The sequence below is a fragment of the Phyllobates terribilis genome, unplaced genomic scaffold (assembly GCF_046119375.1).
Source record: "Phyllobates terribilis strain yellow unplaced genomic scaffold, ASM4611937v1 Scaffold_2__4_contigs__length_985480577, whole genome shotgun sequence".
In the NCBI taxonomy this organism is placed as follows: Eukaryota; Metazoa; Chordata; class Amphibia; order Anura; family Dendrobatidae; genus Phyllobates; species Phyllobates terribilis.
Window position 1 is genome coordinate 163,879,262 of NW_027362762.1, and position 26,360 is coordinate 163,905,621.

General features: G+C 40.3%; 1 protein-coding gene across 8 annotated transcripts in view; it reads left to right on the top strand.

Moving 5' to 3' along the window:
• Nucleotides 1-26,360, top strand: part of SCN8A (sodium voltage-gated channel alpha subunit 8) — a 243,686-nt gene that overhangs the window by 89,348 nt on the left and 127,978 nt on the right. For 7 of the 8 annotated variants that reach the window (XM_073663217.1, XM_073663214.1, XM_073663213.1 and 4 more), the window contains exons 3-5: nt 16,325-16,442; nt 19,867-19,957; nt 24,672-24,800. In XM_073663217.1, the coding sequence (XP_073519318.1) occupies nt 16,325-16,442; nt 19,867-19,957; nt 24,672-24,800 (338 nt within the window). Of the gene's footprint in view, nt 1-16,324; nt 16,443-19,866; nt 19,958-24,671; nt 24,801-26,360 lie in introns of those variants that run through there. The other variant, XM_073663220.1, reaches the window with a different exon arrangement.

Below are 26,360 nucleotides of genomic sequence, written 5' to 3' on the forward strand. Positions count from 1 at the left end.
AGACCCGGATTCTCTGGTGATGAATCACAGCGCATAGGGTTCATAATGTCACTTTTGCGCAAAGATCCTCAGGGATGGGCCTTCTCTCTCCAACCTAGTGATCCGTGCTTTAGATCAGTGGATAGTTTTTTTTCTGCTTTGGGTTTGTTGTAAGATGATCCTGATCGTGTCTCATCTGCTGAGTCTGAATTGAGACGTTTGAGGCAGGGATCAGGTAATGTGGAAAAATATTGTTCTCACTTCCGTCGGTGGTCTGCCCAGGTGGGGTGGAACGATTCAGCTTTGAAAAGCTTGTTTCTTGCAGGGCTAGGTGAAAGGGTTAAGGATTTACTGATTGCTTATCCCACACCTGGAAACTTGCAGGAGGCAATGCAATTAGCTATACAGGTGGACAGGAGACTGCGTGCAAGGGTTAATGAGAGCAAATCCTCTGCTATGTCAGCTCCGAGTCCTGAGAGGGTCTGTGCTGACAATGGAGAGCCGATGGAGATTGGGGCGATGGCACCCCGCTCTCAGGAAAAAGACCGCAGGCTTTCTGAAGGCTTGTGCTTCTATTGCGGAAATTCTGATCATTTTATTAAGAACTGTGTGCTTCGCATGAAGAAAGGAAAAAAAAATGGTCAGTCATGCACGTATTGCCTGTTTAAATTCTAAGGGGGTATTCCTATCTGCTACTACCGCTGCTCAGGATGAATTAATTGAATTTCGGGTATTTGTGGATTGTGGTTCTACTCTGAATGTGATTGATGGGGGATTCTTGGAAAAACTTAGATTAGAACCTAAAACTTTGTCATCCCCTATTGCTGTGGTTTCTGTTGATGGCTCTCCCTTGAAGAGTGTTACTCACAAGGTCTGTGAATTTCCCCTCACTATTAAATGGTATTCATCAAGAGAATTTGGATTTGGTGGTATTAGATAATTTGCCTTCTCCAGTAATATTGGGGTTACCCTGGTTAAAATTGCACAATCCTGTACTGGATTGGTCTACCAATGAAATTAAGTCCTGGAGCCCTAAGTGTTATGACAAGTGTTGTAACGGGCGTATTGCTGCGGTGGAAAAAGGGGAATTACCTGTACCTATTCAGGATTTTTGGAGAGTTTTTTCTGAGGAGGCGTCACAAATTTTGCCTCCCCATAGAGACTATGATTGTACTATTGAATTTGTCCCTGGAGCGACTCTTCCTAAAAGTCGTTTATTTAATCTTACTATTCCTGAGAGAAAGGCTTTGGAGGAATACATACAGACAAGCTTGGCCGCCGGTCACATTAGGCCTTCCAAGTCTCCTGTGGCTGTTGGATTTTTTTTTGTAAAAAAAAAAAGATGGCGGTTTACGTCCTTGTCTGGACTTTCGTGAGATTAATAAAATTACTGTACGCAATCCTTACCCACTGCCATTGATTCCTGATTTATTTAACCAGTTAGTGGGGGCCAAGTGGTTCTCTAAAATTGATCTCCGGGGGGCATACAATTTGTTGCGCATGAAGGAGGGTGATGAATGGAAGACTGCTTTTAACACTCCTGTGGGTCATTTTGAGAATCTGGTGATGCCTTTTGGTCTTACCAATGCTCCAGCATTTTTTCAGAATCTTATTAATGACATCCTTAGACCTTTAATCGGCAAAAATGTGGTTGTGTATTTGGATGACATTCTGATTTATTCGCCTGATCTGGAGTCTCATTGGCGGAGCGTACGTGAGGTTTTACAGTTATTAATGGACAATTCGCTTTTTGCTAAGCTGGAGAAATGTGAGTTCGCTGTACAGAGAATTAGTTTTTTGGGCTACATTATCTCCAGTGAAGGTTTTGAGATGGACCCCGTTAAAGTTCAAGCTGTGCAGGAATGGCCTAGGCCTATTGGTTTGAAATCGATACAGAGGTTTTTGGGTTTCGCCAATTATTACAGAAAATTCATAAAAAAATTTTCTATTATTGTCAAACCGCTGACCGATCTCACCAGGAAAGGTGCTAATGCGGTTCAGTGGACTTCTGAGGCCATTGAAGCTTTTGTGTTTCTAAAGGAGAGGTTCACCTCTGCTCCCATCCTTATGCAGCCTGATGTGACTAAGCCGTTTTTGGTTGAGGTTGATGCTTCTTCGGTGGGGGTCGGTGCGGTGTTGTCTCAGGAAAACAAGGATGGAGTACATCCCTGTGCTTTTTTTTCAAAAAAATTTTCTGAGACTGAACTTAATTACGATATTGGTAATCGGGAATTGCTGGCGATTAAACTCGCATTTGAACACTGGCGTCACCTCTTGGAAGGTGCTGAATTTCCCATTCAGGTTTTCACTGATCACAAAAATCTGACCTATCTTGATGCTGCCAAGCGCTTGAATGCCCGTCAGGCTAGGTGGGCACTTTTTTTCTCGCGGTTTAATTTTTCCGTTACTTACATCCCGGGTACCAAGAATGTTAAAGCGGATGCTTTGTCTCGCAGCTTTTCTCCCATGGTCGGTGTTGAGGAGGAAGAGGAGAGCATTTTACAAGAAGGTGTTGTGATTGCTGCTTTGGACTCCGTTTTGGAGGATGAGATTCTTAAAGCTCAGGAGAATGCCCCATCTAACACTCCCCATGGGAGGTTGTTTGTGCCTAGGACCTTTAGGAGAGATTTGTTTGTTGAGTGTCATGAGTCTCGGTTGGCAGGTCATCCAGGAATTTCTGAGACCAAGAGACTTGTGGGTCGCAGTTTTTGGTGGCTTGGATGGCAGAAGGAAGTCATTAAGTGGGTGCGCCAATGTACTGTGTGTGCTAGATCCAAGTCTTCGCATGCTCCTGCTACGGGGTTGCTTTGCCCTCTGGAGGTTCCTAGTGCACCTTGGACACATCTGGCTATGGACTTTATTACTGACCTACCCCCATCTGAAGGTTTCACGGTCATCTGGGTGGTCGTGGACCGTTTTAGCAAGATGTGTCACTTGGTTCCCTTCATCAAACTGCCTTGCGCTAAGACACTCGCTAAGGCCTTTGTCAAGGAAATTGTCAGACTACATGGTGTTCCTACTGACATTGTTTCTGATAGGGGACCTCAGTTCGTGGCTCGTTTTTGGCGTGCCTTTTGTGACAGGTTCGGAGTTCATTTGTCGTTTTCATCCGGATATCATCCGGAGTCTAATGGCCAGACAGAAAGGAAGAACCAGGATGTTGAGCAGTTCTTGCGTTGTTTTGTGGCAGACAATCAAGAGGGGTGGTCTGAGTTTCTGCCACTTGCTGAATTTGCTCTTAACAACCATACATCCTCTTCTGCTGGGTGTTCGCCTTTTTTTTGTTGTTCTGGGAGACATCCGTCTTTTGGGTCATTCTCCAAATTGGTTTCGGCTGTTCCTGAGGAGGAGAGTTTTTCCGGTGATTTGGAGAGAGTTTGGACGGATGTGCGTGGTAATCTTCAGGAGGCTAACAAAAAATCTAAGAGGTACTTTGATAGGAAACGGCAAGAGGTTTTGTTTGCTGTTGGTGACATGGTTTGGTTGTCCTCTAAGAATCTGCGATTGAGGATTCCTTCTAAAAAATTGGGTCCCAAGTTCGTATGGCCCTTTAAGGTGCTTCAGATAGTTAACCAATCTGCTGTTAGGTTGGAGGTTCCTACGTCCTGGAAGATTTAACCCAGTGTTTCATGTTTCTCTGTTGAAAAAAGCTGATGTGTCGGATGGTGACGCCTCTGCCACTGTTCCTCCGGTGGTGGAGGACGGGGAATATGAAATTTCCTGCATCTTAAATTCTAGACGGTATAGAGGGAGTTTGCAGTATCTCGTCGCTTGGAAGGGTTTCGGACCTGAGGATAACTCATGGGTGAGGGCGGATGATGTTTCTGCTTCCAGACTTGTCAGAGCTTTTCACAGGAGGTTTCCTGGTAAGCCTGGGCCTAGGGGATCCGGAGGATCCTCTTAGAAGAGGGGGTACTGTTAGAACTCTCCTGTTAGTTTTTTTTTAGTTTGCTGGTCACATGACCATTTTTGCCTATTTAATCCGGCTCCGCCCTCCTGGCCTTGCTGGACTTCATTGTATTTACTACTCTTGAGCTAGCTTGGTGCTCTGTTGCCGTTCTCTGTTAGTTTTGCTAGGTCTTCTGACCTCTATGCTTTTTGTTGTGTGTTTGTCTTTGACTGCTACTATTTCTGCTAGGAGGTGTCCAACTTATCCCAGTCCCTAGTTCTTGTAGGGATCCCTCCCTCACATCTATAGGTCTTCGTACAGACTAGCCGAGGACTTTAGCGGGTCTGATCGCAGGATCAGGTTCCCCATTACATCGTAGGGATCTAGTTTAGTTCTATTGTAGGGACAGATCTCCTGTCTTTCCTTAGTCCCTGTAGCAGATCATAACAGTAGGAACAGTTCGCTAAGGCTAGCATCCGTGACGAAACATACCTCCCCTCAGATATGACACCAGTGACTCTGCCAGACACTGTAAACATCTGGAAAATCAGAGTTGTCAAGGAAAAATCGAAATAGACTTAAAAAAGAAAACAACTTAAAAAGTTTTGCAAAACTTGAGAATATGGCGGAAATACTAAAGCCACTAAAGAGAAGCAAGTTGCTACGGAAATGTTGGAGAAACAACTATGATGAATCGGGACCTATACAGATGTTCAAATGAGTTGATGTGAAATTTAATTGCAAAAGGTGCAGCAATAATTTTGTACAGGTAGAAAGGCCAAAGATTTGTTCTGTAGACCTCGATCACGGCCAGATAGGAGGGACAAAGCAGTATGTGCTGTAAAGAAGTACGGTCAGTATAGGGGGAGTCTCTCATTTGGAACCTCCAACAATCCGCCGGAGGGGAGGTACTAAGAGTGATTGTCTCTCACTAAAAGATCTGACTTGTCTGCAGTTTCAAAGGGCATTCTATAAATTTTGTTTTTTTTTCTGCTTTGAGGGCATTGATTTTCCTGCAAATTGTAGCTGATCAGTCTGGGGTTACAGCAGTGGGTTACTCTGACAAAAGTTTATTTATTGGGGCCTCTTAAGCAAATAAGACAGTCCCTTCCTTTAAAATAGAGGTACAATTTTGCAGAGTATTAATCTATTACAGAAAACGTATAAATATTATGTTACTAAATTGAGTTCATACATGACCCCCTAGTTTTTGTCTGTACCATCTATACTGAAGGTTTAGAAGAATAGCAACATTTTTGTTATATCTGTCGGGAATTCTTTTTGCAGGAAAGCTTGCAGTCTAGTTGAGTTTGTAAAGCAATGCATTTGAGATGTGTGCATTAGGGACATGCTGAAGTCTCTTTCCTCTGCACGTGTTTTCATGTCAGCAAAAAATATTATTGATTTTGCTTTCTGCTTTGCTGACTTTTCCTTTAAGCCTTACAGGAAACAGAGATGCACAGTGTGCAGTTTAGGACTTTTTCAAATCAGAGAATTGAAAAAAAAAATCACATATTTACTTATATGTATATACTATATATACCGGTATGTATTTTTTTTTTAATTCTCTGATCTGAAAAAGTCCCAAACTGAGCCACACTGTACATATATTTATATATTCCTCACGTCACCAGTTTTCTAAGTAAAAGTATTTATAAAAGTGCTATTAACATGAAATTCTCACCAGATCTGCGTATGTAAGGAACTAAATCTCAGAATTCATACAAGAAGCCTACAGAAGCTTCAAGATTTGAAGAGTGTTTGTGTGGAAGAATGGGACAAAAATCACACCTGAGCAGTGTATGTGACTAGTTTCTCCATACAGGAAGCGTCATGAAGCTGTCATCACCAACAAAGGCTTTTGTACAAAGTATTAATTACCATACATTTCTGTAAGCGTGTTCAATACTTTTTCCCTGTGTCATTTCTCATTATTACACAACTTAATTTATGGACCTCTATCGTTTGATTTCTCTTCCTGTGTGGATTGGATGGGTTGTTACCAGCATCTGGTGAGAATTTCATGTCAATAGTGCCTTTAGAAATATATATAAATCTAAAATTACGTGTTCAATACTTGTTTCACCCATTGGGTATACAGTGCTGGCCAAAAGTATTGGCACCCCTGCAATTCTGTCAGATAATACTCAGTTTCTTCCTGAAAATGATTGCAATCACAAATTCTTTGGTATTATTCTCTTCATTTAATTTGTCTTCAATGAAAAAAACACAAAAAGAATTGTCCTAAAGCCAAATTGGATATAATTCCACACCAAACCTAAAAAAGGGGGTGGACAAATGTATTGGCACCGTTTGAAAAATCATGTGATGCTTCTCTAATTCATGTAATTAACAGCACCTGTAACTTACCTGTGGCACCTAACAGGTGTTGGCAATAACTAAATCACACTTTCAGCCAGTTAACATGGATTAAAGTTGACTCAACCTCTGTCCTGTGTCTTTGTGTGTACCACATTGAGCAAGGAGAAAAGAAAGAAGACCAAAGAACTGTCTGAGGACTTAAGAAACCAAATTGTGAGGAAGCATGAGAAATCTCAAGGCTACAAGTCCATCTCCAAAGACCTGAATGTTCCTGTGTCTTCCGTGCGCAGTGTCATCAAGAAGTTTAAAGCCCATGGCACTGTGGCTAACCTCTCTAGATGTGGACGGAAAAGAAAAATTGACAAGAGATTTCAACGCAAGATTGTGCGGATGGTGGATAAAGAACCTCAACTAACATCCAAACAAGTTCAAGCTGCCCTGCAGTCCAAGGGTACAACAGTGTCAACCCGTACTATCCGTCGGCGTCTGAATGAAAAGGGACTGTATGGTAGGATACCCAGGAAGACCCCACTTCTTACCCCGAGACATAAAAAAGCCAGGCTGGAGTTTGCCAAAACTTACCTGAGAAGGCCTAAAACATTTTGGAAGAATGTTCTCTGGTCAGATGAGACAAAAGTAGAGCTTTTTGGGAAAAAGCATCAACATAGAGTGTACAGGAAAAAAAAAAAGGCATTCAAAGAAAAGAACACGATCCCTACAGTCAAACATGGCGGAGGTTCCCTGATGTTTTGGGGTTGCTTTGCTGCCTATGGCACTGGACTGCTTGACCGTGTGCATGGCATTATGAAGTCTGAAGACTACCGACAAATTTTGCAGCATAATGTAGGGCCCAGTGTGAGAAAGCTGGGTCTCCCTCAGAGGTCATGGGTCTTCCAGCAGGACAATGACCCAAAACACTTCCAAAAGCACTATAAAATGGTTTTAGAGAAAGCACTGGAGACTTCTAAGGTGGCCAGCAATGAGTCCAGACCTGAATCCCATAGAACACCTGTGGAGAGATCTCAAAATGGCAGTTTGGAGAAGGCACCCTTCAAATATCTGGGACCTGGAGCAGTTTGCCAAAGAAGAATGGTCTACAATTCCAGCAGAGCATTGTAAGAAACTCCTTGATGGTTACCGGAAGCGGTTGTTTGCAGTTATTTTGGCTAAAGGTTGTGCAACCAAGTATTAGGCTGAGGGTGCCAATACTTTTGTCCGGACCTTTTTTGGAGTTTTGTGTGAAATGATCAATGATTTGATTTTTGCTTCATTCTCTTTTGTGTTTTTTCCTTGCAAGCAAATTAAATGAAGATAATAATACCAAAGAATTTGTGATTGCAATCATTTTCAGGAAGAAACTGAGTATTATCTGACAGAATTGCAGGGGTGCCAATATTTTTGGCCAGCACTGTATATGTGTGTGTGTGTGTGTGTGTGTGTGTGTGTGTGTGTGTGTGTGTGTGTGTTAAATCACTGTAATCCATCTGTTAAGTCACCATAATCTGTACAAATCCATTGAGAGACAAACTGACATAGTTTTGATAGGGAAAATAAAAATAAGAAAACTAAAATGTGGTTGCATACAGTGCTGCTCACCATTATTGGCACCCCTTCATTTTTTTCATAGACTGTACAATATCTTCAGAAATAAATGGAAATGTACCAAAGTTTTATCCTCAGGATTTTTTAATTAGTGGTCCAAAGTAATACAACAATAAAACATTGTTTTTCAGATTCAGTGTTGCAATTTCAAAGAAGAAACAGAATAAACAGCATGTGCAGCAATAAAGACACCCCTAATTAATACTTGGCTACACACCCTTTGGCATTGCTGACAGCCTTCAAAGGTTTCTTGTAGCATACAGTCCCTGACAGAAGTTATGTCGCTTATCCATGTTATGTAAATTAAAGCTTATAACCTGACATTACATTTATCCATTGGTTTTATAAATTACTCTTTTGAAAGCTGAAACCCTCCCAAATTTGGTTTGGGTTAAGAAAATAAATTGGCATCAATGCTGAAATATTGATCATTTCATGAACACAGAATGGTCAGATTTTGGGAAGACAAAAGTTTTGTCGCCCACAGAAAGTAATGTGATATTCAAACAAATAATTATCTTAAAATACAAATATATGTTGCATAACATTGGTGAATGAAGTTGTGCTGTTATTAGAGTCATATTTAATATTTTGTGTGACTTCCATGAGCTTGAAGGACTGCATCCATGCGGTTCAACAATGATTCATACAATTTATTAATGAAGTTATCAGGAATAGCAGAGAATGCAGTCTTACATGCCTCCCAGAGTTCATCTAGATTCTTTGGTTTAGTCTTCCAAGCTTCCTCTTTCATCCTACCCCAAACATGCTGAATGATGTTCATGTCTGGTGACTGGGCTGGCCAGTCCTTGAGCACCTTGATCTTTTTTGCCTGGAGGAACTTTGTTGTAAAGATGGATGTATGAGATGGAGCACCATCCTGCTGCAGAATTTGACCCCTTTTATGATTTGGAATGTAAGAGGTAGCTAATACTTCTTGATATTTTAGGCTATTGATATTGCTTTCCACCTTGCAAATGTTTTGTACACCCCCATACTGAATGTAACCCCAGACCATGATCTTTCCACCACCAAATGTAACTGTTTTCTGGGTGTATTTTGGATCCATACGGGCTCCAGTAGGTCTCCTGCAGTATTTGCAGCGGCTGTGGTGTAATTCTACTGAAGATTCATCAGAGAAATCCACCTTCTGCTACTTTTCCAGCGTCCATCTGTTTAGCAGGCTATGGGTCTTTGCAAATGCTTTTTATTTGTCTTTTGTTTAGTGTTGGCTTCTGGGCACTGATTCGACCATGGAGGCCATTTCGAGACAGAATCCTACAAACTGTTCTAGTTGACACAGGGACTTGAGGTGACCAGGCCTGTTGGAGCTCTGCTGCAGTGGAAGAGGGGCTTGCTTTGGATTTTCTAACCAACAAACGTTCCTCCTGAGCACTTGTCTTGCGGGGTCTGCTGGACCTGGGCTTGTCAAACACATCTCCAGTCTCTTCAAATCTTTTTTGAATTCTTTGTACTTGAAGCTAAGACACATTAAAGGTGCCAGCCAAACTCTGCAGTGGATCTGGTCTTCAGCCTCTTGATAATCAAGGCTTTAGTCGCAGGGTGGATTTTTGGCATGTTGTCAGAGCTCAAGTTGCAGTTAAAGTGAAGGTTTGGGGTGCTGGGTTTCTTTTTATACACACCCACTAATTAATCGATCATTTACTGAGCACTGGTGAGGATGTAAACTAGGAATTGAGTGCATTATATCACCAGGTGACAAAACTTTTGTCTTGCCAAAATCTGACCATTCTGTGTTCATTAAATGATCAATATTTCAGCACTGATGCCAATTTATATTCTTAACCTAAACCAAATTTGTGAGGGTTTCAGCTTTCAAAAGAGTAATTTGTAAAACCAATGGATGAATTTAACGTCAGGTTAAAAGCTTTTATTTACATAACATGGATAAGCGACATAACTTCTGTCAGGGAGTGTATATAAGGTTCTTGCACTTCTCAGACGGAATTTTCTCGCACTCTTCTTTTGCAGTTTGTTGAAGCTCTTGAATGTTTGCAGGGTTCTTTTTCCCAATGGCAGATTTCAGCTCACCCCAAAGATTTTCAATGGGATTGAGGTCAGGACTCATTGCTGGCCATTTTAAAGCAGTCCATGTTTTCTTTTTCCACCATTCCTGTGTACTTTTGGTTGTGTGCTTTGGGTCATTGTCTTGCTGGAGGACCCATGATCTTTGACTCAAACCAAGTTTTCTTTCATTGGGTAGGACATTACGCTCTAAAATCTCTTGATAATTCTTTGATTTCATGATTCCTGTGATACGGTCAAGGCCCCCAGTACCGGATGCAGCAAAGCAACCCCCCAGCAGTATTGATCCTCCACCATGCTTAACTGTTGGTAAGGTGTTCTGTTACTTATAAGCTTCATTGCGCTGTTTGTAAACAAACTGTTGCTTTGCATTGCCAAAAAGCTCTATTTTTGCTTCATCTGTCCACAGAACATTTTCCCAGAAGGATTGTGGTTTGTCAAGGTACTCTTTGGCAAAGATCAGTAGTTCCTTTTATGCCTTTTCACCAGCAATGGTTTCTTCGCCCATAAAGCTCTGCTTGTTTTTGTGTGGGGCGTATTGGTGCTTGTTGAAACCATGACCCCAGACTGTTTCAGGTTGGTCTTCAGGTCTTTGAATATTTGACGTGGTGTTTTTTCCACCATTCGCATTAACCTTCGAAGATATCTCTTGTCAATTTTCCTCTTTCTTGGCATTACAAATTTCTGAGGCATTAGTTACACCATGGAACACTGAACACTGTCATCAAGAAATGGCTTAAATTTGGCAGAACAGTGGCTACCTAGAACAGGATGTCCATTTAAAATTGATGAAAGGAGAAGAAGAGAATTTGTCCAGGAGGTTGCCAAGAGGCTTACAGCAAAATGAAAAGAGTTGCAGGAATTTCTGGCAAGTACTGGTTGTGTATAGCATGTGACAACAATATTGTGTATTTTTTATATGTCTGGCTTTTGGTATAGGGTGCAAGACGGAAAAGCCTTTTCTTACAAATAAAAACATCCAAGCCCGGCTATATTTTGCCAAAAGCTATACCAAGTCTACCAAAAGCATGTGGGAAAACGAGTTATGACTGATGAGTCCAAGATTTAACATTTTGGCCGAAGATCCAGATATCAGTCAGTTTTGCTAAAAAGCTGAAGATGAAGAGGAATTTCACTTTTTGAACCCTAAACAGACTTCCAAACCAATAAAAGAATGGTTTCACTAGACTAGATGAAGATCAAAGTTTTGGAATGGTCTTGCTAGAGCCCAGACCTGAATCCAATGGAAAATCAGTTGATTGACCTGACTGAAGAGAGTGCTGTACACAGGGGATGCCCTCACAATATAACAGATTTGGGACGCTACTGCAAGGGAGAGTGGGCAAAGATGGCCAATTCTAGATGTGCCATACTGATAGACTCCTACCCCAAAAAACAACTGAATACTGTCACAAATTTAAAGGGTACTTCAATAACGTAATAGTTCAAGGGTGTGTATATTTAGTGTAACCACATTATTTTAGTTATTTTTTATTTTTCCACCTGAAAAGTTTTCAGTATATTTTTAAATTGAAATATGCACATTAGAAATGACACTAAAGATGGATAAAGTTCTCAATTTTTTTCTTCTTGGTATGATTTTTTTACATGACAAAAACCTGACATTTTATCTGGAGCATGTAGACTTTTTATATCCGCTATATTTACACTCCCTTATATTTACACTCCCTTATATGTAGATTGATGGCCATAACATTTAGACAACCTGTCTTATTGTGTGGGTCACCTTTGTGCTACTCCTCATGGTATGGACTCCACAAAACTTCTAAAGGTATCCTGTGGTGTCTGGCGCAAAGACTTTAGCAGCCTAACAGACTTTTTCCAGAAACACAATAGGACAGGGATGTTGGTGGAATATAAAGCCATTGTGTCGTGTATTTACATGGTCATAGTCTAATCACTAGCTCCAGCAAAAAAATTAGAGAAGGAAAAAAAACAAAACAAAAGTGGCTGAGAAAATAGATAAATGAAAAACTTACATTATTATTCATATAAAAATTGCAAAACAATGTAGTGACAGAGTTGACGCGTTTCGATCACTCGACGGTCTTAATTGTAAAATGCGTGAGATAAAAAACAATTGCTTTTAAAATGAAAACCACATCTATTTTGATGCCATCTCTCTTTTATCCGCTTAGTCGAGCACAACCATTCTTTTTTCATCAAGTCCTTCATAAATTGTGACACTAGATATATGTGGTTTATGCAATTACCGTAATTGTACTGTTTGCAATTTGTTATATATTGGATGGAAACTAAAATCCTGCATTTCTGAACATGTTGCTGACGTAATTAAAAATAAACTCCCTTCTGGTACTGCCAAACACTTCATACAAATGCATCAGGGTAGTTTGGATTCTTTCTGTTTTTTTTTGGGATTGATAGAGTTAATAAGACTAATCGGGTTGGTAATTGGAGAAAGCTACTGGTAAGCAAAGAAGCTCTGTGGATTTTAAAAGCTAACACTTGTTTGCCGATGGGTAGGAATTATCGTAGTGAGCTTATGCATATTTAGTAATATTTGTTATTTATGTCTTTTGTATATCTTCTCCTTGATATTTGATATTTACATATGATTATATTATAAAAATAGGTGTGGTTTCGATTTTAAAAGGAAGTGTTTTTTTATCTCATGCATGTTACAATTAAGACCACCGAGTGGTCAAAACGCGCCAAGCCTGCCACTACCTTGATTTGCGATTTTTATATTAATATCCAATAAAGTAAGTTTTTTTTATCCATCTATTTTTTTCAGCCACTTACCCTATGTCTTTTTTACCTTCACAAACTTTTCTCAGCATATTGCACAGACGCTTGATCAGAATCAGATATAAGAAATTTCGAGGCCAAATTAACACCTTGAATGCTTTGTATGGCCAACTTTAGGTGACCAGTCAGTTCTTGAAGTTAATGTGCTGGAAACAAAAAAACGAAACAAAAAAACAACAAGAAAAAAGGTCGTGTGTTCTGAGTGAGTTTGACGAGGGTTCAAATGGTTATGATAACTAGTCAGCTAGGCCAGAGCATCTCCAAAACGTTAGTTTGTGTTGGATTGTCCAGAATTCTGTAGTTTGTGCCTACCAACGCGTTCCAAGTTAGGAGAACCATCGAACCGGCAACATGAAAGGCTTAATGTTTTTAACCAAAGCCTAGCTCTTCTGGTTTGACACTTTTTCAGACCCAATCAACCCCTTGATGGAAAAGCTATTCAATAATTGTTTTAAAAAAGCGTGACAAAAGGTTCAAGGGTTCCATATCTCAATCTGATTAAGCACATGCAGGAAATGCAAGTATGATCCATGGAGGCTTTACCTCTCAAATATCAGGACTTTAAAGATCTACTGCTAACATCTTAGTGTCATATACCAAGGGACATCTTCAGAGGTCTTGTAGAGTCCATGGCTGTATGAGTCAGTTATTTTGTCAACCCAAGGGGTACCTACACTACACAATAATAGGCAGGTGGTGTTAATGCTTTGGAAGATCGATTTAGATTGATTTATTATCTATGCTGATATTTTTTATGAGTCATGATATTTAGATTATTTCGTCTTTGGCATTACCACAATTTCAGAAAACGTGAGTAAGCATTTGTTGAGTGCATTTTGCAATCCATATTAGCGAGTCAATGCTAATTCAGTTTAAGGGCAAGTTAAATGTTTTACGGGCTGTGAGATGCAGACAATGGGAAATGAAGCCCAATTTGAACTAAAATGAACTGTCTTCAGGTAGGACTTGTGTAAGGTACAGTAAATGAAAGCTAATGTTTCATTATTCAAGTCTTTATTGTGGTTTTTCATGATCAATGTGTGTTTGCTGCAATGTCCGTCAGCTTGACCATGTTAGAAAACATCTGAAAAATTTTACTTAAAATGCCCTGTGCCGAGCTTGTATTAGTTGAATCTACAGAGCATGTGATTTTTCTTTTTTTCCCCTAATAAAGGACTTGGGGATTCTTATGGTCATTATAGAGATATTGAGCGTTATATTGTAGAATTAATGCAGCAAAAGTATCCTGAAAATGAAATCTGAATTTTTATTGATCTCTGGTCTTTTTCCAAAGCAAATAATACTGGCAATACACATAATAAAGCTGCGGCTTCAATGTCCTTTTAATTTACAGCTCCTCCCCTGATCTCCCTATAAACTTTTGTCACCATTATCTGATGTATGTCACGTGATCGCGGGTCACTGATGGGTGGGCATGACAACCCTGGGTCTGCAGCAGACCCCAGTGGTTGTCATGTGCTGATCGCTATGAGCGCCACCTAGTGGTCGGCGCTCATAGCACAGGAGCATTTCTGCTACATAGAGGTGATCTGCTCATCACCTCTGTGTAGCAGAGGCGATCAGACAAGTGCTGCTTCCAGTCTTCTATGGAGACTATAGAAGCAAGCTAAAAGTGTAAAAAAAAAAATGTTTTTAAAAATATTACATTTTTTTTAAAAATATAAAAGTTTAAATCACCCCCCTCACGCCCCATTCAAAATAAAATAATTAAAAAAAAACCCCACATACACATATTTGGTATCGCCGTGTTCAGAATCGCCCGATCTATCAATATAAAAAAAGAATTAATCCAAACGGTAAACGGCGTAACAAGAAAAAACTTTCTAAACGCCAGAAGTAAATTTTTTGGTCGCCGCAACATTGCAATAAAATGCAGTAACTGGCGATCAAAACATCGGATCTACCCCCAAAATGGTATCAATAAAAACTTCAGCTCGGCACGCAAAAAATAATCCCTCACCCAGCTCCAGATCCCGAAAAATGGAGACGCTTAGAAAATGGCGCTTTTTTTTTTTTAAGCAAAATTTGGAATTTTTTTCACCACTTAAATTAAAAATAACCTACACATGTTTTATATCTACGAACTCGTAATGACCTGGAGAATAAGAATGGCAGGTCAGTTTTAGCATTCAGTGAATGTGGTAAAAAAAACAAAAAAAAAACATCTGTGGTATTGCACTTTTTTGCAATTTCACCGCACTTGGAATTTTTTTTCCCATTTTCCCGTAGACGATATGGTAAAACCAGTAATGTCGTTCAAAAGTACAACTCATCCCGCAAAAAATAAGCCCTCACATGGCCATATTGACCAAAAAATAAAAACGCTATGGCTCTGGGAACAAGGGGAGCAAAAAACGTAAATGCAAAAATGGAAAATCCCAGGGTTGTGAAGGGGTTAACTATATAAGGGTCTGTCAAGTTCAGGTCAGGAGACCAGTCTGTGTACTGTGATCTGTACATATTGATGTGTGAATTCGGCCTTGAAGAGAAACTGGTCAAAGTTGTCAGATTTTGCTCCCACTACTCCCTTGAGTTTTCTGGGTTTTTTTTTTTTTTTTTTAAATTCTGCAGATGTAGGCCTTTTTAATTATTGCTAATTTTTAGGGTCTCTATGAAGGTAGTTGTGCTCATAATGCAGAACAGTCTAAAGACACGCCCCAGAGAATCCTGTGAGCCACACTCCCTTGGAAAGACTATAAAAATTAGCACTAGTAAAAAGTCCCATATCCCTTGAACCGTATGGTGGATTGAAAAAAACATGGAATACTCAGAAACTGGACATTTTTTGACCTGGTGAACGGTCCTCTTTAAAGGGCATCTGTCAGCTACTACCTCATCTGAGAGCAGCCTGATGTAGGCAAAGAGGAGTTAAATCCAACAATGTATCATGTAGATTACTGGGTGCAGGTATTCTGACACAGTCAAGAGTTTTTAGATTTAGCAGTGTAGCAGAGCTGAGGAAGCTAGCCCCGCCCACACCAGGCTCTGCATATACAATGTCCATAGACAGTGAGCTGCCTATCACAGGAGGAGGCGTGTCAGACTAGCATGCTCCACTGTGTCCCAACAATGATAAATTCCTGGTGCTAAAACAATCATTGCAAGCAAACAAAACCATGGAGCCTGATTAGAGAGGCATCACTGAAGTCTGTGTATTAACCCCTACTTCATGCTGTCTCAAGATTACATAACAAAAACCTGCTGATGCATTCCTGTGCTTAAAGGGAATCTAAGTGTAAGACATGTTAGGTCTTGATAATGTGCTTGGCCATGTGTTAAAAGGAAAAAAGGGGGTTTGGAACCTGTTGAGACTTGGGACCTAAGTTGTCCCGTAAGCTTGCCTTGTAACATCATTTATTTTATTTTTGTTAGCCAGTAAAAGGTATCATAACTACAAGATTATCTTGTTTTTCCCACTGTGGGCATGTGTTGTGATGGGGACCCAGAAGATTTTCTTACTGCTGCCATGTGACTTTGATAACGACGGAAGAATCATTTTTTCTCATTGAAGCATGCTAAAGGCACTTATTTATATCTATTGATAGACAATTTGGATATGAAATATTTCCGATGTCTTCTGTAATATCAGATGGAGATTTGTATACAGTAAGCTTGTTGAATATTTTCTATTGCTTAGTAACTTACTAACTTTTCTCTCTCTTTTTTTCCCCACAGACCTTTATAGTACTAAACAAAGGAAAAACAATCTTCAGATTTAGTGCCACGCCTGCCTTGTATATTTTAAGTCCTTTTAACCTATTAAGGAGGATAGCTATTAAAATTTTGATACATTCATATCCTTTTTTCAGATAAATGAAGATGATAGTGTAAAATGTTTAAATGAGCTGCCAAAAATACCCAAATAAGAATGGCAGCAAATAGGAAAATGTACCTTTTATTTATAGATTTGTTCCTCCGTACCTTTTTTCTTGACTAAACATATCCCGAGATGTGTGGCGCGAAATGATCAATTTTTCAAAACAATATGAATACGTGATACTCTGTCATAATATGACTATGCTGTGAATCTCTATTTGATGTAATGTGACTTGTACTCTGTCAAGGGTTTTGCTAGGGTGTAATAATATTATATTGCCTTTGTTTGGAGTCCTTTACCAAACTGAAGAATATGTAAGATCGAACACATCTGTATATCTCATCCCAACAAGTTTTAAAGTATAAGTAAATTTTTATTATTTAATGAATTGTCCCTTAAAGAAATTTTCAGAAAATCCCTATTCTTCAAGCTCAGGTTGGTTTGAAGAAAGCAAACACTGCTTTAGTCATCCTCCCCGGGTCCAGAGCTTCTACTAATGTCTGCAGTGCTGATGTCACATCAACAGCACTGCGGGTAATCAGTGAGTTCATTGGCATTGAGCGACTGGTGCGGTCCACTTGGGCATAGCCGCTGTGCTCACTGATTGGCTGCAGCACTGTTGACTTGAAGTCAGATCTGAGACGATAACTGACACCCGGAGCAGTGGGGGGAAACTCAGAATTGGACCCCAGGACATTGAGTAGAGTACAGTTTCAAAACAAACTGCACACAGGGTCAGGGGTCTCTTTAAACACCTTGTTGATTGTTGGGGGGGGGTCTAGGTCCTGAGACTCTAACCGATTGTCCAACCACAGTATAGGATAGAAGCTCCTTCAAGAGTACATACACGTCAATCCTTGGGAGCCGATGGTTTACCGCAGCAGTTGTGGACCTACTAAAAAGCCTCATCATTGCCAACTTGGTACTTCAGTGAAGATTGTCTACGGAGACCATCAGTTTTCCTAGATACTGTAATACTGCGGTATTGGAGTAAATAGTATAAATATATAGCTGGATCCCAGGTTATGGTCCTAGGTAGACTAAAAATTAGAGTAAAAAAAAAAGTTTTAAAAATATATATAAAAAATAATATATAAAAGTTCAAATCACTTCCCTTCACCATCCTTCTGCCATTAAAAATTAAGAAATTGGAAAAAATTAAAAAAAACAGATATTTGTTATTGCCACTTCCATAAAAGTTTAACCTATCAAAAATATAAAATTAATTGTTACTGTAAATACAGTAAAGAAAAAAAAAAATTGAAATGCCAAAATTGCATTTTTTTTTAGAGAGGTTAGGCAACCGGACGGAATACAATAAAAAGTTATCAAAAAGTCTTGTATACCCTAAAATGATATCAATAAAACCGTCGGCTCGCCATGCAAAAAATAAACCCTCACACAGCTCTATCGACAGAAGAATAAAAACATTACTGAAAATGGTGACAGAAACCAAACTTCAGAATTTTTTTTCAGAACTTAAAGGGAACCTTAAAACTTTCCTAGACCCCTCAAACTGCCCCCATATATCTATTGCTATCTTTATACCCTTCCTAACCAGCCCTTTTTGTTTTCTTATTGATTACTACATATTCCCAAAAACTATTTGATAACTGCAGTGGTGATATGCTTATTAGTGGGTCACTAGTCGCGGGGGAACATTGTTTTCCCCAGACTAATCATGTAATCATACCCCTGTGGTGCGTGCATAACATGATTTGCAAGGGCACATCACTGCTCAAATTTCTGCCTCCCTGACTACGCTCAGTAGGGCGGGTGCACACACCCCGGCTTCATTGGCGCATTGCGCATGCTCAGGGAGGCAGCAGTGACTTAGCACACAGCCAGCCATGAGATTTCCTGAGCTGGCGGTAACGGCTGTCTAAGTCCTGCGTCATCCCTGGCTTACTGCACAGTGTTAGGGTGCCAGAGATTTGCACATTGTTGGCTGTGATACTGCTATTGCGAATTAAGTTACTCATGCCATAGGAGTGTAAGACATGATTAGTGGTGGAAAACAGCTCTCCCACAACTAGTCACCCACTATTTTGCATTTCGCTACCAGAATTATACATTTTTTTGGGGAGAATATACAATAATCAATAAGACATTAAAACGGGCTTGTTAGCAGGGGTATACAGATAGCAGTAAGTATACGGTGGTGGTTTGAGGATCTGGGGAAACTGTTAGGTTCCCTTTAATTATCAAAATATCTATGAAAGTTTGGCATCACCGTAATCCAACTGACCGATGCAAATTATGTTTCAAGGTCATTTTTATCATATACAGTAATGAACGCCGTAAAAAAAAAAAAAAGCTATGGTAAAATTAATTTTTTTTTCATCATTGAATTTAAACTTTTTCCCTGTTTTTCAGTACATTATATGGTAAAATGAATAGTGTCATTCAAAATTTCAACTCGAAAAAGGAAGTCCTCGAACAACAATGTAGACTGAAAAATTAAAAAACGTTATATCTCTCGAAAGAAGGGGAGGGAAAAAATCAAAATTGCCAAAAAATCACCCAAGTCCTTGAGGGGTTAAAGGGGTTGTTCATAATTTAAAAAGAATAAACAAACAATGGCTTTTTTTCTGCAACACCACCACATCTGCTCACGGGTTGTGTCTCTACTAAGTTCCATTTAAGATAGTTGGTATTTTTGGAAGATAGCAGTCATGTTTATTAAAGAAGCACTCCTCCCTTCAAAGTTTTTAACCTCTTAATATATTACAGTCATCATATTATATAGCACTTTGTACTTATTTTTGCCTTTCTAGCCAGTTAATTCTTCTATTGTCTCTGCTCGTTGTAGAAACAGGAAGTCTCTTTTCCTACATTTATCATCTCCCTCTTCAACTCATGACCCAGCTGCTCCCTCCTCCTCCCTGCCAGGGACTTTTGCAGACAAAATTGACCTCCTGTTTCTACATAGCGCTTAGAAGGATTCAGCTTGTCAGTTTTTAATCACCTGATGTCATAGACCTAATGGAAAAGAGAAGAATTAGCTGGGCAGAAAGACAAAACGAGCAATTGGAAGTACACAGTGCTATATAATATAATGATTGCAATATATTAAGAGGATAAAAACTTTGATGGGAGGAGCGCTTCTTTAACTTTCTTAAGATGGCACCAGACCCTCAACGAGACAAAAAGATAACGTCCATACCCGTTGTCATATTCCTATCACCAAAATGCACCTTCTATTGATTTGTATTGAATTCAGATAATTCTATTTTCATAACTTACAGATTGGGTCAGGGTTAGGTTATTGCCATAATGACGCGCACGTCACACAAAAATTGTCATGTAAAGCATGCAGGCTATAGGATTGTAATGTTGAATTCTGTAATCTTGTTTTCATCTTTCCCCCAATTTCTGCTTTTTCCTTGACAATATTGCACAGTATTTAGCATGATCATTATGTGCACTATTTTGACCAACTGCGTATTCATGACTTTTAGTAATCCCCCAGACTGGTCTAAGCAAGTGGAGTAAGTATGTCTGTCGCTATCAATACATTACATAGTCTGCTTGTATAAGTATTACTTATTAGACACATTTTCATCAGCTTTTATAAAATCTGATTTTATGTCTGTGCTTGTCTACTTGGGACGATTAATTTTACAGGCAAGAAGACATTTTACGAGTATAAATCACAATTTTTGGGACCTACTTGTTAGTAAAGACAATAGAGCAGATTTTTCTAAACTGTCCAAAAGAAAAACTTTTTATTTTTTGCCCATAGGAAGCAATCACGGCAGAGCTTTCATTTGCTAAAAGGTGGGGGAAAATGAAAAGTTTGTTTTGATTGCTTGCTATGGGCAACAGACAGTTTCAGTGGCAAACAGTTTGGATAAATTTGCTCCAATATGTTATATAATATATTGGCAGACAGTCTTAAAGGGCATTGTCCAGGGCTACCATATTGTTGACCTATCCATAGATAATGTCATCAATTTCTGATCAGGTTGAGTCTGATATACCCCACAGCAGGGCTGTGGAGACGGAGTCATGGAGTTGGAGTCGGTGCCCATTTTGGTGGAGTCGGTATAAAATGGACCAACTCAGACTCCTAAAATATATAATAAATTGGGTACAGTAGTTCAATGCAGTTTGTGTGGATTATTTTTTTTCATAAGAATTTGGTAAAGTTATGAAATGTCCTATAAATGTCTGTCCTATTCCTGATCTAAGGATCTAGAGATGAATCTGTGCTACAGTATATTTATCACTAAAACATGAGCCATGTATGAGGGAGTTGGAGTCAAGAGTTGGAGTCGGTTTCATGGAAGTTGAGGAGTTGGAGTCGGAGGTTTGGCTTACCAACTCTACAGCCCTGCCCCACAGCCCCCACCAGTCAGCTGTTATTGGATTTGGTGGCGGCCATAATTAATGTATAAAGCCTGAACAGCACTGTACACTGTTTAGTGGCCACTTTTTATACTGCAGATCCGGTCAGATTCACTTGAATAAGAAACAAAAGAATACAGCAGCACTGTGTAAGCGCTAAGATGTATGCAGACACTGAATAAGTGAGATTTTAACTGCATTACTGCTATATAGAATATACTTATAAAAATGAAGCTACTTCATGCACAAATTGCCAATTCATGTGTGACCCCATCAGCCAAAACAAGGGGTATGTTTCTTTGATGGGACCATAAACCTAATATTTACCAAACATGCCTCTCCCAGGCTAAAAGCCTACAAATTTAAAGGGCAGGTAGTATCCAGCATTAATTAAAAAACAGCCTTAGGCTGTGTGCCCACTTTGCGTTTTTTAAGCGTTTCCGCAGTGGCAATTCCACTGCAAAAACGCTTAAAAAACTCTTGGTAGAAGGTCTGCCATGTTCCCCAATGATAATCCGCATGTGCTGTGCAACTGCTGCGGAAATTTCCGCTGCGGATTATCATTGAGGAAAAATACCCAGTACTACCAATTATTTTGCGGAAGCGCAGCGTTTTCGCTGCCATTGACTTGCATTGGAACGCATGGAATCCACATCACTGCATCTGTACATGCGGAATCCATGCGTTTCAATGTGCGGATGGGTCTGGAAAAGAGGAGACTCTCCTCTGGACCCGGGTACCATAGTACCTGTAAAAAAAAAAGAATAAAATAAAAAATAAATATTATACTTACCTTCTGATGGCCCCCGGTGTCCTTGTCTTGGCTTGCTAGCAGATCGCGGTGGACTGAAGGACCTGCGCTGATGTCATTTAGTCATGTGACGGGTCACGCGACCGCTGACGTCGGCAGGTCCTTTAGTCTACCACCTGCTGCCGGCAAAGCCAAGACAAGGACACCGGGGGCCATCAGAAGGTAAGTATAATATTTATTTTTTACCATTCTTCTACAGTCACACTATATAAATCTATGCCGGTTGCATGGATTTATATAGTGTGACCAAGTTGTCAAGCACTTTCCAAGTGATGCTAAAATCGCTTGGAAAGTGCTTGACAACCCGCATGCGGAAATGCAAGTGAAGAACGCTTCACATCCGCATGTCCCTGGCAGGAAAACGCATGTACAATCCACATGTACAATCCGCATGTGTTTTTTCTGCCAGGGAGATGCAGAAACGCTCAGGAAAAAATCCGGAGCATTTCTGCATCGTGGGCACATAGCCTTAAGCTGATGGGTGGAGTGCTCAGCCAAATATAGAGGCCGTCACCACCTCCAATAGTATGCCACAAAAAACTGACCAGCACCTTCAAACGAAGAAAAGCAAGTGTGAACAGGTACAAGCTGTCATGACTGCACAATATACAAACAAAGGAATACAGCATCGCTCTATGCACTAAGATATATGCAAACATTGACTATATGACATTTCAGCTGCTTTACTTCTGCATAGAATAGACTTTTAAAAATGAAGGTACTTGGCGCATAAATTTGCCAATTCACTCAAATCAGAAGTGATCTGCCGCACCCTACAGCGATCACTAAACAGCATATAAAGTCGCACTGTTCCAACTCCATACATTGTTTACATATGGCCTCCACCAAAGCAGGTAACAACTAATTAATGGGGTGTCTGGTGAATGTTAGTCCTTGCCTAATAGGTTCACATCCATGGCTGACCTGGTGGGCAGGGTTCCTGGCAACCCATCACAACCTACAAGGAGTGAAGATGGGCTTACACAGGATTCCCCAACACTAAACCATTTATGTACCACAATAATAACACTTAAGGGGTTAAACGGTTGGGATCCGAGGTTCCTCCAGTCACTTCCCTTTGAATAGTCTTCAAGGCTTAATCTCCACAAGGACATGAAGTTGTGCGTGCACAAAGTGGGGTAAAATTGTGCTTTTCAATTGCTTTATACGTGGTGTGGGGATAACTATATACAGTACAGACCAAAAGTTTGGACACACCTTCTCATTTAAAGATTTTTCTGTATTTTCATGACTATGAAAATTGTACATTCACACTGAAGGCATCAAAACTATGAATTAACACATGTGGAATTATATACTTAACAAAAAAGTGTGAAACAACTGAAAATATGTCTTATATTCTAGGTTCTTCAAAGTAGCCACCTTTTGCTTTGATGACTGCTTTGCACACTCTTGGCATTCTCTTGATGAGCTTCAAGAGGTAGTCACCGGAAATGGTTTTGACTTCACAGGTGTGCCCTGTCAGGTTTAATAAGTGGGATTTCTTGCCTTATAAATGGGGTTGGGACCATCAGTTGTGTTGTGCAGAAGTCAGGTGGATACACAGCTGATAGTCCTACTGAATAGACTGTTAGCTGCTTTTTTCTTGCCATAATACAAATTCTAAGTAAAGAAAAACGAGTGGCCATCATTACTTTAAGAAATGAAGGTCAGTCAGTCCGAAAAATTGGTCAAACTTTGAAAGTGTCCCCAAGTGCAGTTGCAAAAACCATCAAGAGCTACAAAGAAACGGGATCACATGAGGACCGCCCCAGGAAAGGAAGACCAAGAGTCACCTCTGCTTCTAAGGATAAGTTTACTAGCCTCAGAAATCGCAGGTTAACAGCAGCTCAGATTAGAGACCAGGTCAGTGCCACACAGAGTTATAGCAGCAGACACATCTCTACCACAACTGTTAAGAGGAGACTTTGTGCAGCAGGCCTTCATGGTAACATAGCTGCTTGGAAACCACTGCTAAAGACAGGCAACAAGCAGAAGAGACTTGTTTGGGCTAAAGAACACAAGGAATGGACATTAGACCAGTGGAAATCTATGCTTTGGTCTGATGAGTCCAAATTTGAGATCTTTGGTTCCAACCACCGTGTCTTTGTGCGATGCAGAAAAGGTGAACTGATGGACTCTACATGCCTGGTTCCCACCGTGAAGTATGGAGGAGGAGGTGTGATGGTGTGGGGGTGCTTTGCTGGTGACACTGTTGGGGATTTATTCAAAATTGAAGGCATACTGAACCAGCATGGCTACCACAGCATCTTGCAGCGGCATGCTATTCCATCCAGTTTGCGTTTAGTTGGACCATCATTTATTTTTCAACAGGACAATGACCCCAAACACACCTCCAAGCTGTGTAGGGGCTATTTGACCAAGAAGGAGAGTGATGGGGTGCTACGCCAGATGACCTGGCCTCCACAGTCACCAGACCTGAACCCAATCGAGATGGTTTGGGGTGAGCTGGACCGCAGAGTGAAGGCAAAAGGGGCAACAAGTGCTAAGCATCTCTGGGAACTCCTTCAAGATTGTTGGAAGACCATTTCCGGTGACTACCTCTTGAAGCTCATCAAGAGAATGCCAAGAGTGTGCATAGCAGTCATCAAAGCAAAAGGTGGCTACTTTGAAGAACCTAGAATATAAGACATATTTTCAGTTGTTTCACACTTTTTTGTTAAGTATATAATTCCACATGTGATAATTCATAGTTTTGATGCCTTCAGTGTGAATGTACAATTTTCATAGTCATGAAAATACAGAAAAATCTTTAAATGAGAGGGTGTGTCCAAACTTTTGGTCTGTACTGTACCTTGAGACTATTTCAGGAGGTCTGGCAATGTTGAAAACGTCCCAATAGCAGCAACATTAATTGCAACTTCTGCCTATAGAGAACAAGTAAAATTGCATTGCAATTCTGATTTTGCTGTTATTTGCGCTAATTATGAGATTGCTAAACATTAATTAAATTAATACTAATACATAGAGCTGATCTGTGGTAAGCCTGCAGACATTGACCGGCTGATGTTTGTTCTTCACAGGTACACTTTCACTGGAATTTATACATTTGAATCACTTGTGAAAATCATTGCAAGAGGTTTTTGTATAGACGGCTTTACATTTTTGCGAGATCCATGGAACTGGTTAGATTTCAGCGTCATAATGATGGCGTAAGTTTCATTATTTCAGTCTACTTCTTATTTATGTTTGTAGAATTCAATGCTGCAGTCAATTCCAGGAGCTGGTCATCTATAGTCTACGTATTATAAAAGCAAATCTGCAGATCACAAAGCATCCTTTAATCAGTGCAAAAATCATTTTTTTACGTTATACAGTGTATCACTGTGCACATACATACATAAAACACTGTACTCTGTATTCATACACCCAAAATAAGCCAATAATAGTAAATTAACTTTTTGAAAAGTGGGCGAAGCTTTGCTGTGAGGGGGGAACGGCCAGCAAATTCACCATATTTGCATATATATATATTGCAGCACTGACTTTAATAGATCTCTGGCAGTGGCTCTCGGCAGCTGAAGTATGTGCCAAATAAGAGGTGCACAACTCTTAATGAATTTGGCTCCTCTTTCTCCAGCGCACCCTTCATCATGACTGGCAGTCTTGATGTTTCGGGGCCTCTGTTCCCCAACTGGTGGCTTGAAAGTTGCATATGCAGTTGTGCCCTAGTAGCTCCATTGATGTCTTAGCAGTGTACCATAACTTGACACTATGGTGAAAACCGTTTCACTGTCAGATAACACTGGGGACCTCTGCCATAGATTAACCCCATGAGGATATTAAAAGGGTTATCCGGGACTTTAGATATTTTCAGAAGGAACTAAGAACTTTCCATCAGGTAGTTGCTAACTACTGCCTGTTCCGCCCGGCAACGATCTTTGCCGACTCTGAGTGGTTATAGGCCACTGCTGCTGGGGATTCTCCTGCTTGTGGTGACATCACATCAACAGAGCAGCTCTTCCTCTTCCGGTCTGCTTCGTTGACGGGGCAACACCTCTGATGTCTTGCTGATTGACAGCCAGCTCCCTGCAGTTAGGCAGCAGAGAGCCGGTTGTCAATCAACATGACATCGGCAGTGACGCCCCAACGTGACTTCACCAGAGGCAGGAGAATCACCGGCAGGAGTGGGCTGTGATCACTCTGAGCCAGCAGAGATCATTGCCGGACAGAACAGGCCGTAGTTAGCAACTACCTGACGGTAATTTCTTAACCCCTTACCAAAAAATAAGGAAACGCCTGGATAGCCCCTTAAATGGGCTTCTAGATCACTGGATGATCTCCTCCGTTATGTTACCTGTCCAGAGATCCTTTTCCCTACAGTATTATATTATAGTGTACAACATGACAGAACAGCAGTACAACTAAAGAGATGGAGGTCAAACAAGCTGTAATTACTCGGCTGGTTGATGGGTCAACCAATACCAGGTGTGGGGACCATTTTAACCTCTGCTATTGGGGCCCCCTTTTATCTGCAGTCACATTGTTTTACGCTTATCAGATTTTACAGCTGTCTGATGTATTGTAAACTTTACACTGAGATGCATATTCTATAATATCCATCACTGATGTACATAAAGCGGGCTTATAGCATAGATCAGTATAGGCTCCTCTTTATCCACCAATTTCCTATCCATTACTTACTAATAAAACTTCCACAACCTGGCACAGGTCCTTGACGCCAGACACCAAATAGTAAAGGTGATGAAACA